This window comes from Tasmannia lanceolata, unplaced genomic scaffold (assembly GCF_043159265.1).
Source record: "Tasmannia lanceolata isolate RefF3 unplaced genomic scaffold, GAP_Taslan_0.1 ptg000037l, whole genome shotgun sequence".
Taxonomy (NCBI): domain Eukaryota; kingdom Viridiplantae; phylum Streptophyta; class Magnoliopsida; order Canellales; family Winteraceae; genus Tasmannia; species Tasmannia lanceolata.
This window is the reverse complement of record NW_027518714.1, coordinates 110,421-130,753: the sequence shown is the minus strand read 5'-3', so window position 1 is coordinate 130,753 and position 20,333 is coordinate 110,421. Positions and strand designations below refer to the sequence as shown.

The 20,333-nt window shown below is 41.7% G+C and overlaps 2 protein-coding genes across 3 annotated transcripts; one reads left to right on the top strand and one right to left on the bottom strand.

The window, feature by feature from the left end:
- Window positions 1-3,399: 3,399 nt before the first annotated feature.
- On the top strand, window positions 3,400-13,360 carry LOC143862441 (endoglucanase 20-like). Its single transcript, XM_077373490.1, has 8 exons — window positions 3,400-3,645; window positions 3,751-3,963; window positions 11,456-11,656; window positions 11,910-11,987; window positions 12,072-12,224; window positions 12,437-12,545; window positions 12,651-12,817; window positions 12,888-13,360. The coding sequence occupies exons 1-8, from the start codon at window positions 3,406-3,408 to the stop codon at window positions 13,266-13,268; spliced, it is 1,542 nt and encodes a 513-aa protein (XP_077229605.1). The 5' UTR covers window positions 3,400-3,405; the 3' UTR covers window positions 13,269-13,360.
- A 2,954-nt stretch (window positions 13,361-16,314) lies between these two features.
- On the bottom strand, window positions 16,315-19,400 carry LOC143862653 (putative WRKY transcription factor 29). Of its 2 annotated transcripts, XM_077373723.1 has the most exons (4): window positions 17,656-19,399; window positions 17,466-17,579; window positions 17,151-17,356; window positions 16,315-16,743 (listed from the first exon to the last, which is right to left on the bottom strand). In XM_077373723.1, the coding sequence occupies exons 1-4, from the start codon at window positions 17,958-17,960 to the stop codon at window positions 16,736-16,738; spliced, it is 633 nt and encodes a 210-aa protein (XP_077229838.1). In that variant the 5' UTR covers window positions 17,961-19,399; the 3' UTR covers window positions 16,315-16,735. The 2 variants fall into 2 exon arrangements, with proteins under 2 accessions (XP_077229838.1, XP_077229837.1); XM_077373722.1 differs by lacking the exon at window positions 16,315-16,743 and having other exon boundaries at window positions 16,755-17,356; window positions 17,656-19,400.
- Window positions 19,401-20,333: the final 933 nt, after the last annotated feature.

Here is a 20,333-nt window from a genome sequence, read left to right as displayed (position 1 = left end):
TGTGTGTGTGTTCGCCATCGAAAGTGTCGGCAGCCAAAGCAGTTCCAGTCAATCACTCAACTCTAAAAGGAGAGATTCCATCAAGCGCTCAAGTCACAGTCCAAAGCGTCAACGGTAAAGATTCCATCAAGCACTTAAGTCACTGTCCAAAAGCCTCAACAATGAAGATTTAAATAGCATTCAAATCCATCAAAAGCATTCACATAGTCGACGGCCAGCATCATCAAAGACAGTCGAACTAAACCAAGATTCCAAGAAGTAATCATTTCAAGGACCCAATCTAAAGCTCAAAGCTCTATTTAAAGGAACATTCGCCAAGTGTCAAGAGGAGAACAACAAAGAGATCAAAGCTTACATTCTAAGAGTTCTTCCAAGCCTTTTCCCTTAGCCTAAGCCGTATACCATAACCCCTTAGCCTTAAGCCTTCCCTCTTAAGCCTGCTATGTTACTTAACCTTTGAGCCTTCATCCTTAAGCTTCTTCACCAACCAGGTCTAAATTCAATAATCTTCTACAAAAAACTCTATCAGACTTCGCAGATAGCAATGATGACTTCCAAACAAATGATGAGGATGAATTCGGTGATTTCTAGAAAATCCAAAACCACCATTAGTGTCTCCTCAAAGCTAAAGCCCAAGTCCAAGCTCAAAGATCCAATAATCAAACGGAACTCGCAAGTCAACACAGGACCCACGCATCCAAGTAGCATCAAGTGGGACCCATGAACAATCTTATGTTGAAACCAAACATTTAACCATAGAAAAAGAATTTGTCATCAACAAACCTTTGTTAAGTAAAAACTTCATGTCAACAGAAAACACTGAATAAAGAGACTGATATTTCAAAACATTCACAAAATTCTAAACTTATTCAATGACTGAAGAATATTTCAAATTCAACGATGACTTCAAAATTAATTGTGGCTGGGCACGGGAGAGCAACCAACTCAGATGTGTGTGTATCCTAATTACTGTAATTTTTAGCAATCAGTTCGGTTCTGTAGTTAGTTGTAATCTCCCACGGCAAGGTAGGTTTATTTGATAGACATATCAGAGATCCTGACATTTTCCTAAGAAAATGGAGAGACGTTGGAAATCAGAATACAGGTTCACATGAGACTCTAATTAAAAGAGAATATTATTTTGATTGTGGGACAGGTATGTGACGTTTATTTTTTCTTTCGTATCTTTCTAAAGTTGTTGTTGCTTGGTTGTGTAGCCATAAGCTTTTCCTCGCTTACTTTTCCTTTTATCACTTCACTCTTCAGGGAATTTATTTTAGGGGTTTTTGTAAAAAGAGTCGCCCACTGTGGATTTTTTGCAGATAGAGTCGTGTAGTTTGACATTTTGCAATACGAGTCGTGGCATTTGGCAACGTTTTGCAAATCACATAATGTTAATTGTATCTGGACGGAATAAAAACAGGAGGCCATTTTAAATTTGAAAAGGACAGAACTAGCCTTTATTCCCAAACTGTAAACACCCTAAGCTCCCGTTTGGATGCCGAGAAGATTTTGATTTGGATTTCTCACATTTGCAGTCCTTTTTGCATTGTAATTTGGATCGGATCAAATTCTTGGATTTCTAATTCAGCAGCTGACAGTGAAAAAAATCAGATTTCTAAATATGCTGTGGAAATAAGAAATTGGAAATCCACAAATGTGGTAGTTTCCTTCGCCCTCTTTGCTCCTCAACCTCTCCCCTCCACTAGGAAGTACCCCCTTCCCTCTCTGTCTTCCTCTACATGAGCTGCCAGATCTATTCATTTTGTATTAAAAACTCAATTCCAAATCCAAATACAAAATGAGAGGTATCCAAACGGGTCCTATTTATTTCCTAAATCCAAGTATGACAGGGAGACAAAGAGACGCGGGAAGAAAGAGAGGGAGAGGCTTTCCTATTTCCTCCGAGATTACACAAATTCATTTTTAGGATTTGCTCAATTGTAATTCATTCTCAATTTCTTGAGACAAGTAGATTTTTTATTTTATTATCTGGTTTCCTACAAATCGACCCAAGTTGCACTCCCAAAACTAATAACAAACAATACACATTAGTTGGATGTGGGTGTTACAAAGAATTGGCAAGCAAATGAATGGTTCGGATCAATCAAATTTGTCTTGTATCAGTTTTGGTTGTGTTGCATCGGGTGTGCCATGTTACATCAAAGAATGCCTCTCAATGGGTGCCATTATAATAACGAAGTGGGGGTGGGAAGATAATTTTATCTCACATAAGTGAAGAATGAGGGAGACGATTTTTACCCCCCTCCCCCCCAAGGATGATGCGTCCCCTTTAAAGTGAATTGTGGGCAGACTTTAACGCTTTTTGACGTCACATAACGTTGGGGGGGGGGGGGGGGGGGGGGGGGGGGAGGATTTACACTTGATGGGGCCGGACTAATTTACAATTGCCTGAATTGATTATTTTGCGCGGGTGGGGGGTGCATGGCCACTAAGCATGCATGTAAAGCCAGTAAGCCACTACTAAACTAGCTAAGCATGCATGTAGGGCCATAAACCATAAAAGGAATTTTGCAATTCATTGGAGGCCATGGCCCCGTCATGCTATATGTGCCTCTGCCCCTTTGGGTGAAAAAATCATAGTCCAAGAATGAGAACTTCCAACAACAAAACGAAAACAGTACCTCGAGGGACAAAATTATATTAGTAAAAGAAATGGATTGCTGTGGCTCTGTTTGGATTGAAAGAAAAACTTTTTTGATGGAAAAATTTTTCTCTAGAATTTTTTTTTCTTCCCACAATTTAGAGGGAAATAATATGATTCTGGTTAATTTAGAGGAATGTCATCATCAATTGAAGGTCTCTCTAAATAAAAATTGAACAAGGTGGGTTCAAGGTTTTTTTTCCATGAGTAAAAAGTAGGCGATTTTACATTTTTTTTTTCCTTTCCATACTTTTCCACAAGATTCCAGAAATCCAAAGGAGGGGTGGGAAGATCATAATGCCACCCATAGGCCATACTACTCTCTAAATAAAGGGTATTCCTGTCTTTTTTGAACTTAAATTATCTGCCGTTTCAATACCGTGAAGTGACGATGGAATTTACTCCATTTGCAAAGCATGGCCAAATGCCACGGCTCGTTTTGCAAAATATCAAACTACACGACCCTATTTGCAAATAGTCCACAATGGAACTCTTTTGGCAAAAACCCTTTATTTAATTTATTATATTTTAGGTAGCAGAGAGAGGAAGACGTTGGAAAGGAATGGGCCGAACTATCTCATTATGGTACATACTGTGACCCACTCAAAACTGCCTTGACATATACAGGCACGCGACCCATTCACCATGCCCCGCGGATAAACTAACTTTATTAAAAAATGATAAAGTTAGGATCTGGTGGTGTATAAATAAATGTCAGTGTTGTGAAACATATAGCAGGCATGAGTAAAATGAAGAAGCTTATGGGGATGGGAGTGGGGTTGTGGTGGGTGCTAGCTAGTGGGGTTGTGTTAAGCATGGAAGATGAGGAGGCATGCTTCTTGACCTCCGCATTCAACTACAGTGATGCTCTCGGAAAAGCCATTCTCTTCTTTGAAGGACAGCGTTCGGGGAAATTGCCTCCCAATCAACGAGTCAAGTGGAGGGGAGATTCCGCACTGGAAGATGGGATCCTAGACAAGGTGAGAAGAGAAGACAAGAGAAATCTTTCTTTCTTTCTTGGGCCCCATTCAATAGAATCCGTAGTTATATATATATATATGTGTGTGTGTGTGTGGTTGTGGCAGGTGAATCTGGGTGGTGGTTACTACGATGCCGGGGACAACGTAAAGTTTGGATGGCCCATGTGGTTTAGCACCACTTTGTTGAGTTGGGGTGCGGTTGAATACGAGACACAGCTATCTATGGCCAACCAGCTCGGCCACTTACTCTCGGCTATCCGCTGGGGAACCGATTTCATACTGCGAGCTCACACTTCACCCACCACGCTCTATACTCAGGTCACCTCACCTCACACTTATTCTTTGCCTTTCTTTTTAAGGAAGGAATACTTCCAAATCAGGATTTCGTTTGGAGAATAAAGACAAGAGTGGAATTGACTCACGATATTCCACACTCACGAGATTTCAGTTTTAGTAGAATATTTTATTTCCATCTTTTACTTTTTCAAAGTTTTCGGGTTTATATCGTTTTTTTGAGGAATTTTGGGAAATGCAAAATATCACTGAGGAGGAATGGGAGCTGGACACGTACCCATGAACAAGAAAACATCTTCCTCTTTATATATATACTAGTAAAAAACCCGTGAGATGCACGGGCCGACAAGGAACGGTACGGACCACGTCATAGGTTGATCCAAACCGTCCATGTGATGGAACACAACATAAATAGGTTGTGCCCCAAAAATCATTTCCATAGGCTGATCCTAGCCCTCCAATCTATAGATGTTTTCATAATTCCTCTTATCTTAAATCGGATGGTTAAGATCACCCTATAGTTTTTTAATTAAAAAACCATAAAGGAGGGGGATAAGATCGAAATGATACGGCTTTAATGGGTGCCTTTGTTAAAAGCATAAAGGAGGGGTAGGATTGAAATTATATGATTCAATGGGTGCCTTTGTTAAAAGCATAAAGGAGGAGGGGGGGGGGTAGGATTGAAATTATATGAGTTGAATGGGTGCAATTGTTCAAAAAAGTCAAAAAATGTGAGGTGTAATTCTCACATAATTTTCAAAAAAATTGAAAAAACTCTCTCTTTTCATATATATATATATATATATATATATATATATATATATATATAGAGAGAGAGAGAGAGAGAGAGAGAGAGAGAGAGAGAACGGTTTCTACAGACAAGTGTAGATAAGTTATCTACACACTAGCTCAAAATACAGTGGGGCCCACATTGTTTGGGTGATCCAAAGCATTCATTTGATGGGCCCTCACATAGATAGGGTGTGCCCAAAAAATCAGCTTCATAGGATCATCCTAACCCTTGGAACCATGGAGGAAAAAAATGGACAGATTTGTGAAGCTTTATACACGTCCATTTTACCTCCACAAATTGTAGGGTTGGGATGATCCTATGGATTTGATTTTTTGTGGACGCCCTATCTATGTGAGGGCCAATCAAATGAATGCTTTGGATCACCCAAACAATATGCCCTCTACTGTATTTTAAGCTAGTGTGTAGATAACTTATCTACACTTGTGTGTAGAAACCGTTATATATATATATATATATATATATATATGAGGAAAATGATTGTACGATGAGTGTACCAACCTTATGGTACGCTCGAGTGCCCAATCACATGTGGGCCCACATTTTTAGGATGATCCAAAGCATTCGTTTGAAAGGCCATTATATAGATGGGGTGTGTACCAAAAATCTAATCCATCCATTTGTGGAGGTCAAAATGGACAGACACTGTTTGTCCACAAATTTGCCCATTTTTGCCCTCCACTTTGGAGGGGTTAGGATGATTCAATGGAGCTGATTTTTGGTACACACCCTATCTATGGTAGGGCCTTGCAAATGAATGCTTTGGATCACCACAAAAAAATGTGGGACCCATGTGATTGGGCACTCGAGCTTACAATCCTTTTCCTCTCTCTCTCTCTCTCTCTATATATATATATATATATATATATATATATATATATATATATATATATATATATATTGTAGACACCCATTTTGACCTGACCCAAATTTCCCAAAAAGTTTTGAATAAATCCCGAAATCCGAGACCCGAAGTCGAGCAAATAAGAGCTAAATGTTCCACCCCCATTTTCTACCCAGACCACCCCTCGTAGTTAAAAATAGTAGTCATAAATACACTTGAAGGGGGGTGTCCATGGAACGAGTAGGGGCAAAAATGCCATTTCCCCTTTAAAGAGGGTCGATTAGGGCTTAAAAGGGGAGAGCCCCATTTTCTAAAAAAAAGAAAGGAGCAGAGAAGAGAGAAGAGAGGGAGCCAAGGCAACAACACCACCGTCATCCACCACCAATCTCCACCATCAGAACCCACCACCATCTCCTCCACCGTTCCCATCATCAAAACCCTCTTCGTTATCCCCTTCTGCAAGCCCACCTCCATTGATTCCGGCAAGCTTGCTGGAATCCGACCACCCAAACCTCCATTGAAACCAACCTCCACCGAACCACCACCACCACCACCATCGTCCACCACCTCCATCTCCACCGCACCAGCCACCATCCTCAATCCCCAAAACCCAAACCCATTTCCTCCACTCCAACAGCCGAAACCCACCTCCACCGAACCACCACCACCACCACCCATTCGAAAACCCTCTCCCACCCTCATCTCCTCCAACCCTCACCTCCAAAATCGAAACCCATCTCCACCCCAAACCCTTCTTCAAAACCCAAAACCCAAACCCATTTTCTCCACTCCAACAACCGAAACCCACCTCCACTGAACCACCACCACCACCACCCATTCGAAAACCCTCTCCCACCCTCATCTCCTCCAACCCTCACCTCCAAAATCGAAACCCATCTCCACCCCAAACCCTTCTTCAAAACCCAAAACCGAAACCCATTTTCTCCACCATCCTCCTCCACAACCCACGGCCATCATCCACCACCTCCATCTCCACCCCAACACCACCCTTCGAAAACCCTCTTCCATCTTCATCATCACCATCCCCAACCTCATTCCTACCGACCGTTTGCTCCGGCCACTCCCCCCACCACCATTTTCTTTTATCCATTAAACCCACGTGGGTTTTCTTCCATTTACAGCCACTCCTCCCTTCATCTACCAAAACCCAAAACCATTTCTCATTTCTAACACTACTGATTCCGGCTGTGTCGCGCCACCATTTCAGGCCATCACCTCTATCCCACTAATTCCCCTCTTCAATTTCAATTTCTTAATCCCAATTGGTCCCATTTTGGCCTCGTTAATACCCACGTCAAATACCCCATCAAAACCCATTTCAATTCCTATTATTTCAGCTTTCATCTCCGGCCTCTTAATTCAAGCTTCACCATCAGCTTCTCTTCCGGCATTTCCGGTACCGGCACCAATACTCCAATGAGCATTTGGTGACACCGATACTCCAATGGGCCTTTGGTGACTGCGATTTCGTCCAGCACAAGTATGTGGAATTGCTATGTGTTAAGGGGTTTCATGGTTAGGGATACCCTTTATTATTTTCCATCATTCTCTTGAGAATATTATCAGTATAACTATGTTGGGTTAGTGTATAATCTCAGCTGGTCTTCAATATTTAGTTGCATGTCTTGGGCTTGCAAATCTGCAACCTCTTTGTTTTCCTGGGATACTCTTTGTGCTTCGGGATCCCCATCGATTTTGGGAACGCTTTGTCGGGTTTAGGTGATGACGGACGGCAACCTCTTGAGCCATAGCCCCTTTCAATCAAAAGGGATAAAAAAACTCATAAAAATCAAATAACAAAAAAAAACAACAAAAACATCAAAAAACAACAAAAGCGTATTTCGAAAAGCTGTTTCGAACTACGTTGGCTTGATCCCTTTTCACAGGGTACGTAGGCAGCTTGGGATCGTCATCCCAAGTTCAGTCAAACCTTTTCAATAAAATCGTTCAAACTTTTCAATAAAATCCTTTAAACCCTTCAAAAAAATCATTTCAGCATCTGAAAATATCTTTCAAGCTTTTCTCAAAAATACAAAAAACCAAAATGGGCAAGGATGGTGATTGCCAGGTCACTCGGAGCCTTCTTTTCATTTCATTTTCGATTTTCATCGTGGTTTGCCGGTCTTATCGGTTTTCCGACGTTTTATCGGGTTTTGAGACGGGCGATGACGTAGCGTGGCCCCTTCACAGGGATTGTCCTCGCTGAGCCCAACGATAGGCTATGACGATCGTGAGACTTATCCGATCTTTAGCGGATCAGGATCACTGAGCTCGATTCCTTTAGAATCGCTCCCTGAGTCTATCGTATGTCCCATTTTCTTTTCCCTGGCATCCTGGGTTGGCGCATACCGTCTATTTTCTGATTCCTTTCTTTCCTCGCATCTTTTAGCTTATCATGTGTTTGTCTTTGGTTCCGTGTGTGTTTACTTTCAGCTTGCTTGTTCCTTGTGCGTTTAGTTTCACCTGCTTATTTACTTGCTTAGCTGTGACATTTATTGGCTTACTTATCATGATCATATGCTTAGCTGTAGATATTTACCGCTTTTCTGCTTATCATATCTGCTATTACTTGCTTAGCTGTAGTTGTGCATGCGGATGTTATTGCTTTCCTAGATGTGATGGGTTAGGAGTAGATGAGGTGAGTTAGGATTTGGATGTTTATCTTCTTTTACCCATCATCGGGTCATGCATGCTTAGATAGACGTTTCTTCGGGGGTGCTCGTTCCCATTTCACATGATTTTAGCCCAAAACTTTTCAAAATTAATTAAAAATGGCATAAGAGACCAGGTGCTCGCACTTGGGCGAATTGGGGGCGCTTAACACCTTCCCCATTCGTCATCAGGCACGGACTTTTGTATCTCTGGTTATCCGTTGCAACAGAGTATTTCATGGGATCCAAGGCCTACTTCCTTGGATGGCGACTCTTTTTTGTTATAGGTACATCTTGGTTCCGGACTAGTCCTTAAAATCGAGAGGTATCTCATTTGTATCGCCACCCATGCTGTGAGTGGCATCATTTCGAGAGTTCCTTGGTAGAGCTCTCCTGCACATTGTGGAGATCTTGGAGGCTCGGCGCGGGATCTCGCGTCCCTCGTCGCCCAATTCGTCCTTGGGATCAGGGTCCACATATATATATATATGAGGAAAAGGATTGTACGCTCGACCGTACCTAAAGTTAGGTACGGTAGAGTGCCAAATCACATGGGTCCCCCATTTTTGGTGGGCATCTAAACCATTCATTTGCAAGGCCCCATCATAGATAGGGTGCATACCAAAAATCAGCACCATTGAATCATCCTAACCCCTCCAAAACTGGAGGCCAAAATGGGCAAATTTGTGGACAAACACTGTCTGTCCATTTTGGCCTCCACAAATGGATGGGTTAGGATGATCCTATGGAGCTGATTTTTAGTATGCACCCTATCTATGATGGGGCCTTGCAAATGAATGGTTTAGATGCCCACCAAAAATGGGAGACCCATGTGATTTGGCACTCTACCGTACCTAACTTTAGGTACGGTCGAGCGTACAATCCTTTTCCTCATATATATATATATATATATATATATATATATATATATATATAGAGGAAACTGTTGGTGAGCTTAAGCTCACCAAACTTATGGTGAGCTAGCTTGCCCAATCACATGGGTCCCACATTTTGGGGAGTGATCCAAACCATTCATCTGCAAGACCTTATGATAGATAGGGGGTGTACCAAAAATCAGCTCCATAGGATCATCCTAACCCCTCCATTTGTGGAGGACAAAAATGGGGCAGATTTGTGTCTGTCCATTTTTGTCCTCCACAAATGGAGGGGTTAGGATGATCCTATGGAGTTGATTTTTGGTACACCCCCCATCTATGTAAGGGACTTTCAAATGAATGGTTTGGATCATCCGAACAAAGTGGGCCCCCATGTGATTGGGCAAGCTAGCTCACCATAAGTTTGGTGAGCTTAAGCTCACCAACAGTTTCCTCATATATATATATATATATATATATATATATATTTGCATTTTGTGGGGATATGAGCTCAATTCCTTGTCTTTTGCACAGGTGTCACTACATGGGATTTCATCTTTATCTTCTAAACAAAATCCCGTTTTACCAGCACCACTCTCGTTTTATATTGCAATAATTAAGAGCTTAAATTATGAGTTTATTGTACAAATGGCGAAATGCCTTCTGCCATGGTCCCTAGCAATTCCCTTGTTTCTTACTTGTAAATGTAAATTTCTCTATAACCATGTATAAAGGGCGGCCAAGTGCACGAAGCTCCCGCCATTGCGGGGTCTGGGGAGGGCTAGATTTACGTAGCCTTACCCCTGCTTTGAAGAAAGGTTGTTTCCATGACTCGAACCCGTGACGAGCAACCTTGCCGTTGCGAAGGCTTGCCCTCTCCACGTATATAATCTTTAAATAACATTTTCAAAAAAAAAATCTTAAAATAAATTTAAACCATTTCATAAAATATAATGCATAATAATATATTGATTTCTTTAATATATTTGTTTGTTGCCTATAAATGTAAAATAATCCCTCTCTCTTTCTCTCTCTCTCTCTCATTTTTTGAAAGGTGTTTTATTTATAAGGAAACAAAACCCAGATACGAAGGATGAGAAAAGATGTCCCGAGAAGATATAGATGCCTTCATACATCAGTCATATATTAGTAATATCATAACATGTAGTAACTGTCTCCAATCGAAATGCAACACCCACGCAGATACAAAGGATCTTGTCCCAGGAAGTTATAGATGTGCCTTCATACATCAGTCATATATTAGCAATATCACAACAGATTATTTGATGCCATAGGGAATTTTCCCCCTAAATCTCTATAACCATTTTCCAAGGAGAGCTTTATTCCTCAATTTTAGATTTCCAATACCAAGCCCTCCATGCTTCTTCAACCTGCGGTCATTTCATCAAATGTTTGAGTCGCTTTCCCATAAGAAATCACTTTGCAACTTTTCCTTTCTCTTGGCCTATGATTTGGCCGACACTTTGAATTTATGGCCAACACACGTGTCATGTCATCCGAAACGACACCTGTGTCCACACGGGTCGACACTCCTCTATACACTTTTGAGTGTACTGCTAGAAGTGTCAGTAACTTTATATGCATGTATGTGTATGAGTGTGACACTATTTCTAGATTTTTAGGGGTTGCCATGTTAGATACCTCATATCTATATCGAAACTCGGCAAACAAATCCATGTCCGCAAACTATGATTATATGCGCTTTCTATTTTAGGCGTGTCCCAGTTCTAAATTTTGGGAGTTCGCCGTGTCCGACGCTCCGTGTCGACACGCGACACTCGTGTCTGTGTCCACAAATCATAGCTCTTGGCCAATTTGCTTGGTATTTTGTAGAGAGATAGGAAATACACTAGAAAGATAGAGTTTATCAATGCAATTCTTCCCCCAATGGATAAGTACCTTTTTTCCAAGTCGCCAATTTCCTCCATTTTTTCATTTACTGGATCCCACAAAGATGCTTTTGGAACTCCATAACCCAATGGTAAACCAAGATAAGTGATCGGTAGCTCCACCTCCTTACACCCAAAGATAGATGAAAATACTGCCACCTCTTCCTGGTGAAGATTGATACTTGCTATAAGCTTTTGGAGATGTAAATTCTTAACCCCAGATGTCATCTCAAACCATTTCAATACTCTCTCACACACACATATAAGAAGCAAAAATGTAGAGTCTCCAATGTAGAAAAAGCAGAGCGGGAGAATGAAGGAAAATGTTCTTGTTTAATTAGAGAAAAGGTTCTTGTTTAATTATGTTGTGATTGAGGAGGCGGTGTGTGTGTTTTGTTCAACAGGTAGGAGATGGGAATTCTGATCACCAATGCTGGGAGCGTCCTGAGGATATGGACACACCTCGAACACTATACAAGATTACTTCTACTTCACCAGGTACAGAGGTGGCTGCGGATGCTGCCGCTGCCCTTGCTTCTGCCTCTATTGTATTTAAACATATTGATTCCAATTATTCATCAACGCTCTTGATGACGTCCAGATCGGTAAGCACTTTTCTCACATACATGTAACATATCACTCCATCTCCATTAAAAATCGATAGTTTTGAGAATGTGATCTTTCCCTTGTTCCATAAGAACATATTTCATTCAGATCATTTCGTTTTCTTTCCGTGAGCACTCATTCCGTAAGGATTGTTGGTGAACAAGAGTTGATCTATTATGTCATCATTTGCAATCTATTTATTTATTTATTTAGATGCTCGGTTGTGTTAACTCTTGATCGATGTTTCTTCAGCTCTTTGAACTCGCGGACCAGTATAGAGGATCTTATCGAGATTCATGCCCTTTCTATTGCTCCTACTCTGGTTATCAGGTAAAGCGGTTATATAACACAAGGGACATGACACACTACTGTTTGCTTGCGTATGGATTTTAATTGTTGAATTTTTGTAACAAGGATGAGCTTCTGTGGGCGGCTGCTTGGCTGTACAAGGCAAGTGGAGATTCAAACTACTTGAACTATGTATTGAATAATCAAGGGTGGAGTCAAGCAGTGACTGAATTCAGTTGGGATAACAAATTTGTTGGAGCTCAGGCATTACTAACCAAGGTATCAACTTCCTTTAAAAGAAAATTTCAGTTTTTATCTTTCCTTGACAGCAAAGCAAACCATTAAATATCCTGCTTTATAACCTATCAATCAGAAGGAATACAAATGGTTTGTATTCCAACATCTCTAGGTTTGAAAAAAATGCCCATCTAAATTGAGCACCACACCAAAATGGAAGGGTTGATTGTGTCGATGAACATTCTGTCTTGTAGGATTATGTAGCTGGGAATACAAAACTAAGCAGGTATAAGAGTGACATGGATTCATTTATATGCTCATTGATGCCAGGAAGTAGCACTGTTCAGATTCGAACAACCACAGGTAGAGTTTAGAACTACCTTACCGAAACAAAGCTGTTGAAGAATTCAGAGATTTGTGTTTGGATTTTTAAAGAAATTAAGGGCGACTTATTTTAGTCGTGTGCAGGGGGGCTTCTATATATACGAGATAGCAGTAACTTGCAGTATGTCACAAGTGCTTCTCTGATATTAACTGTCTACTCAAAAAACATACACGAGGCTGGGATTGGTGGAATCCAATGTAGCTCACTTTATTTTTCTACTATTCAAATCAGAGCTTTCGCAAAATCACAGGTAATCACTTGCTTTTTACTAGGAACACCCCCACCCCCTTCTTATACTTGGAGACTGTTTCACTTTTCAGGTGGACTATATACTAGGAAAGAACCCATTAGGAATGTCATACATGGTGGGATTCGGTGCTAAATACCCAATGCAACTACACCATAGAGGTGCATCTATTCCTTCGATCACAACTGACCCAACCAAGGTGGGCTGCAATGATGGCTACTCTACTTGGTATTCTACCAGCAACCCCAATCCCAACATACACGTGGGTGCGGTCGTTGGAGGTCCTGATTCTAATGACCAGTTCAAGGACTTGAGGTCTGACTACGCTCACTTAGAGCCCACCACTTACATCAACGCAGCATTCATCATTCCCTTGGCTGATTTGCTGAATCAAAACAACGGGTGCTTGCAACTCCCGCAAAGCAATGCAACCTTGCCAATTTTGCTTCTTTAACAGTGGGTTCTTAATCATATTGTACAATAATAATACTAAATATCAATAATAATGATGATGATGATGATGGGTATAGTTGCGTTGGTGCAAAACAGTTCTGTTTACTACATAAATCAATGGGTTTCCTCAAATGAGAAGTCAAATATGAGTTATTTTAGTGTAACGGGAACAAAATCCCATCTCCCCTAGGTCATACAACTGACGACATCACTTGTATGGAATATCCTCGACCAAATCCGACATACATGATTAGTGGAAAAAGATGAAGAAATATTACCTAATTTTTTTGACTTTCTGAAGAGGTACTATGAAATTTAAAAATCCTAAGTGTAGATCTGGCGTATTCTGATCCGATCTCTTCATAAGAGGGTTTTATTCGAAGGGGATTTCCATGTCACATTCACTTTTCTCTGATGATTGCTATGGAAATGAATCGGATAAGATTGGACCAATATTGAGTCTGCTGGAATAAATTTTATAAGAGCAATTCAATCATGAAAGTGTAATAGAATTCATGATTTTCCCTTCGAATTTATTTTGAATGAAGTAAATCAGTCAGAAGCTGTAAAGTGATGTTGATTGATGTTTTACATTTATGTCATGATTGAAAACAATTCACCGGGCGGTTTTGTGGTATCTTGTTTTACTTCTCTGTTTACTTGTGCACGATCAGATCGGATTTGCTCAGTGGATTTCTTCAACAAGTGGTATCAGAGCTCAGGTCGGAGCGATTATCGTGGGCGGGTACAGTGATCATGAGTGTTGTGATTGGATCGTGGTTACAGTGATTGTCGAATGGTATAAAGTTTGTCCAAGAGATTCTTGTTCGAGGTGGAGCGCTACACCAAGAAGTGCAGAATAATTTGAGATGTCGGTAAAATCGAGTTATCCCTATTTCAACATCGACAGATTTGACGGAAAATGTAGTTTCACCTTATGACAGATGATGATGAATGACATCCAGGTTCAACTAGGCTTAGCTAAGGCGTTGGAGGGAAATGATGTGAAGTCGGAGAAAATGACAGATGCCAAGTGGGAACACAGAGTTAAAGGCTGTCAACATGATTTGGTTATGCCTAGAAGATAACGTTATGGAAGAAGATGAAGTGCCTGAATTGTAGGAGAAGTTGGAAAAGATTTACATGTCAAAAACCTTGGGCAACTAATTGTATATGAAGTGTCAGTTGTACGGGCTGAAAATGTTAGAAGGCAGTCTTCTTAAACACATGACTGCGTTCAATGAGCTTGTGAATCAGCTCCGCATGGTTGAAGAAAAGATGAAGGAAGAACATAAAGCCCCATTACTTCTTACTTCACTTCTTGATTCGTATCGCAATCTGGTGACTACGTTATTATTCAGTGAGGATACAATGAAGATGGAATAAGTCACAACGATGCTCTTATCAAATGAGACTAAGAGGAGGCCTAATCAAGATGTTAGTCAAGAGCATGGATTGATTGTTCGTGGAAAGAATTAAAGAGGAATGTCATCTAAAAATAGATTAGGAAAAGGCAGGTCAAGATCCAGGTTCAGCTGAAAGAGCGCTCAATGTAACCGTTGCAAAGAATACAGACATATCAAGCTGGATTGTTTGAAGCAAGCTGACTATTCGAACAATGGTGCTACAAAATACGATGGTGGCCGTAATGGATGAATAAAGGGAAGAAATTGGAGACATTATCTCTGCCAAGGGTTGCAGGTATTCAGCTGCAAGAGGAGCCATGAAAATGACATATGGTTGTATGGTTCTGATGAAAGGAGAGAAGTGTGGTAGATTGTATCGTCTGGTTGGGAACACGGTGACTAGTGTTCCTAAGATTTCGATGGCTAGTTGGAAATAGGGTAGTGGCGTGCGCATGCATAGAGTCTCTTTCGCAGTTGGTACAGAAGGCATTTATGGATACTCTCTCCAAATTATTTTTGGCATGCGTTGACCCGTAAACATACCATTTCTGGACCTTTATATTTCTTTTGGGATTTGCTCGCGTCCATCACAAAAGACATTTCACGGATGGTCTGTTGCATGTGACAGCAGCCACCTCGTGAATGAAGACAAAATTTGCTACAAAGTGAGCCTGTGTGGCTGCTGTCACATGCACCAGACCACCCGGGAAATGTCTTTTGTGATGGACACTAGCAAATCTCGAGCCCTCGAGGACTTTCTTACATATAAAAAACCCCTTGAAAACTAAACTCTTACATTTGGCCCAAACATTTAGGGGCCGTTTGGATATGCGGATTTTAGAATCCAGGGTTTTAGTTTGAAAACAATGTAAAAAAAAGGGTTGATGATCAAGTTGCTGTATGTTGTTCTGACAGTGTTTCTTGGATTTTAAGTGAGAAATTCAGGTATTAAAACTCCTGCATCCTGAGATTTCTAAAACCTGGAAATATGGGAGGATCTGCTACTCTCTTGCTAACGAAAAGAAGGGCGAGAAGTAAAAAACAAGTTAAAAACAACGGCTGGTCCGCTTCTTCTCTTGTCTCTTAGCTACAATTTTGAAGAAATCCCGAATTCTACAATCCGGGTATCGAAACAGCCCATTAGTCTCCTGCATTAACATGGATCTAAAATGGAAAGTGATAGCACCAAATCGAAAAGGGGAGGAGACATCCTATCATGTGATTGAGTGAGACAAGGATTGTTTAGAAAGGAGGCACATACAAAGAGAAGTTGAGACTTGATACTCTCTCCAAATTATTATTATAATAGGGTGACGATAGTAAAATATTAAAAAAAAAGCCATTCAATCACTTGCAAGTAGTGACAAACAAAAAATGGGACAATTCAGATAACCACCTTTTTTTTTGTTATTTGTATTTTTAGTAGGGCTGCAACTCGGGTCGGGCGGGTCGGGTTTTGGAGAACCCAACCCTACGCGAGAAATTTCTCGGGTCGGGTCGGGTTTTTTTTCGGAAAACCCACGATTCCCAAACCCGGCCCTACCCATGATAAATCTCGGGTCGGGTTGGGTCGGGTCGGGTTTTTTCACGTTGACGCAATTTTTTAAGGAAAATTCTTGTTTGGCAAGGCAACTCAACTCATAGAAGTAAAAATTACACTCACATTACACTTGAATCAAACAATGCCGTAATCAAACAATGTTGTAATTACAATCAAACAATGCTGAATCAAACGCTTGAATCAACTCAACTCATAGAAGCAGAAATTACACTCACATACAATAACAGTGGGTGCGTGGGTTTTCACTTTTAACTTGTAACTAATAATAGAAAAAAATGTACATACTATAACTTATGTAACTCGGGTCGGGTCGGGTCGGGCCCCTTCAAACCCGGCTCGACCCGAAACCCATGAAACCTGAACCCGACCCAGGTTATTTTCGGGTCGGGTCGGGTCGATGTGGGTCGGGTAAAACCCGGCTCGAGTTGCAGCCCTAATTTTTAGGGAGCGAGGGGAGAGCTTGGATCTCCATATCTTCGTTGACCATCTTCGTCCCTTCGTCTAAACGCCTAACCAAATGCAAGGAATCAAATATCAACAAATGATAGCATAGAAGAAGCGGAATGATTTCAGCGCTACTATGTTTTTATAAAGATGCGCGATTTTTATTTAAAGGCTTGTAAGGGCTTTTTGAGAAGTGTAATATTCTTAAAGGGTAATGATAAATGCGGGGTGTCCCAAGTGATGAAAAGGGGTGCATTTATCATTTCCCTTCTTCTTTCTCTTGTGTTATTGGTTACGGACTTACCGCCGCCGCGGGGGGGGGAGGGGGGGCAAATGTAATAAGCCTAGTAGCTGTACGATTTTTACACAAGAAAAATTATTTCGGAGGAGAGATGCTCTGTCGCTCTCTCATAACAAGAGAAAAGCAGTGACGGGTATATTGAGGAATGGAACGGGAAAGTGCAAGTGATACCATCTGCTGCTTTTCCATCTTCCATCGCCTTCCCCACCAGCGTCGGTGGGCTTGGGGTGGTCGCGGCCAGGGAGTTCCGTTGTGTTGGGAGGGGATGGTTATGTTCGGAGCTGTACGTTATCATCAACATATTCGGATCTGACCGGTTCCGCTCCACTTGCTTCCTCGCCCCGCATCCTTTCCAGCTGCTGCATCTATAATACCCCCTGTTCCGTTCCGTGCACAACCAATAAACATTTTATTAATTTTTTTCATGGCGTAGTAAAAGAAAGAAGCACAATAAAAACCCAAATACCAATAGTCACTTCACCTTACCTTGGATAGGGCGAGCCCTTTATGGGTTTTTGACCGTATTTACGCCATGCCCACATGTCGGAAGAGAGGCCCTCAGCGGGCACCTCACACACAACCCTCTTCTGCTGTTTCTTCCTGTTGTAACATTAATTAATATTCTATAAGTCTATAGATTAATTCTACAACAGATAACAAGCAAGTAATATTATACCTTCTTTTGGATGGAGGGATTTGGGGAAGCTTCTGTTGCATTGAAAGGGAAGAAGAGGGTGGTGGCGAAACGGTTTTGTTGGAGAAGAAAGGCTTGCACATTTGAGAGAGTTCGTCCATAGGCGTTTGGGTTGAGATGGGATCAGAGAAGCGGGGAAGAAGAAGATGGTCATCATCCCCCTCCTCTTCCTGAAGAATAAAGCTAGAAAGGAAAGCAAAAGGATCATCTGTAGCTGCTGCTGCGGGGGACGGGCTGCCGGAGCACCTTCTCACCACCGCTTGCAGATGCCAGCTGTCGTCCTCCATAATCTAATCGGCAAGGGGGAGAGAGAGAGAGAAAGAGACAGGGGAAGAGCAAGAGTAAAAGAGGTAAGGCTCGGGTAAAAATGAAAAAAATAAAGAACGAAGGAAAAGCAGATTTTTCAGCAGAGGACTTTGGTGTTGGATGCCATATGCGACTGGGATCCAATCTTCAAAACCGCTTTTGCTTTTCGCTTTGACTTGTGGAAAAGTCAAAGGGAAAGAGATGCCTCCAAACTCTAGCAGTACTACTGACATACACACAGTCGTGTCGGTCACTAGAAAATAAATTAAAAAAGGAGCTACCACTAATCGCTAGCGTCGGGACCGGTGCTGACAGTGACAGGAGCGTCCGATGCAGAGAGGGGTCAAGACGCAAACGCAAGTCACGCAATCCTTTTTTTGTGGGTGCCGATATTTTCACCCCTCCGATATTTTCACCCCTCCTGTAGTACTTGCACACCCCCTTATAATTAGGGGTGTGCAAGTACTCCGCGGCCGGGGGTGTGAAAATATCATCTCCCTTTTGTTTGTTTGTTTTTTGTTTTTCTTCTGATTTTGCACGTGGGCTTTGTTTGACACGCGGCCCCACGCCATGGCTTAAAGTGCGTTGAGGACACACCTTGAGGTGGAATGGGTGACGATGCCCCTTGTGTCACCAACGATACACATAGCTTGAGTGAAACTAAGTGGAGGTCCGATCGACTGATGTTGAAGAACCAACGGATGAGTTGTGGTTAGGGGTGAAATGCCACGAACCCAGAGCTAGCTGGTTCTCCCTAAAATGCGTTGAGGCGCAGCACTTGACCGGACATCCAAGAGTAAAGCACGCACCCCTCCACAACCAATCCAACCACAAGCAAGGTTTTAAATTTTGGTTTTCGGAGTGATTTCGGTCCTCACTGAAACTGAAATTTTCGGCCGAAATCCACGAAATCAAACAAAATAATATTTTATTCTTGAGAAAATTTCGGATGGAATCCTTACAGTAATTTCGGCTGAAATTTCGGGAAAGTATTATTTAACGACATTTTTGGGTGAAACAGATCAAACTGATTATTATCGAAATGTTTCAACGACCCAACATGCATTTTTTCGCATTGGGCTATTTCATCAACTCATAGATAGATTAGCGAGTCCACCATATTTTTTCTTGACAGGAAGATAACAAGATGGCTACATGTGCTCTGGATTCATTATTTGTATTCTGATCCAGGAGCAATACCAAAGTGTTTCAAAGAAGGATTACTGTGGGAGCCAGTTTTTTCTCGTGTTTGGGCAGGACGACAGGGGATCACCACAATAAGATTTTATGTAGGAGGGGTGTTATTTGATCTGCGCTACTTGCGGACTCGGGACTGTAGTCCTTACTTCGCAAGTTTTATAGAAACTCAGAGTCGCCACCTAGGTTAGGGCCTAGGACCCGTGTCTATTCTTCCAAGGAAAAAAGTAATGACTTGAATTCCGTTGGAAGACTAGACACAGGTCCTAAGCTCTAACCTAGGTGGCGACTCTGAGTTTATCTAAAACTTGCGAAGTAAGGACTACGGTCTCGAGTCCTTAAGTAGTGTAGATCAAATAACACCCCCTACGTAAAACCCGATCGTGGTGATCCCTTGTCGTCTTGCGCAAACACGCGAAAAACCCGACTCCCACAGACTGGCGACTCTGCTGGGGATGATGCCTCATGGGGCTTTGCTGATTTTTTGAATGTCTGGTTTGGTCACAAACTCTGTTGTGGACGCAGGTACAAACTTCGCTGGGGACTTGGTTGCAAATTCCAATGGGGATTTGGTTGCAAAGTCCGCAGGGGATCTGAATAATTTAGGAGGGAAATGTCGACATCTTGTCGATGGATTGAAGTATTGATTTTAAAGGGGATGTAAACATCCGCTGAGAGATCGAAATTGATCTTGATTGACCCATGTTTGGATATGGCTTCCTATCAGGTGAACCATTAGGATTTTTGCATTCCCTGACTTCGCAAGGTGATTAATCGATCTGTTGGGCGAGAGACGTCCTGACGTAGAATTTTGACTCTACTAGTGAGGAGGATTGCTCTGTTAAGGGAGGCTTTGAGTGGCATAAGATTGCCTTTCGAAAGTTTCTAATAACGGGTAGACATCAGCATACTCAGCTCGGGAGAAATTGGGAAGTTCATGCGTCTCATATTGAAATTGGCGCGGCACGAGACTTGTTTACAAGGTGCTTAGGATTCCGCCGAGGATGATTTAGGATACTCTGGCTTGTCTCCAAGGGTTCCAGAGTCCCAAAGCAAAGGCTTGAGAGGTGGTTGATGCCTAGAGGAAGCCCTAAGTGTACTTTGCAAAGAAAGATGTGCGAATCCTTCATTTATTCGGGAGTACGTGAGACTTGATT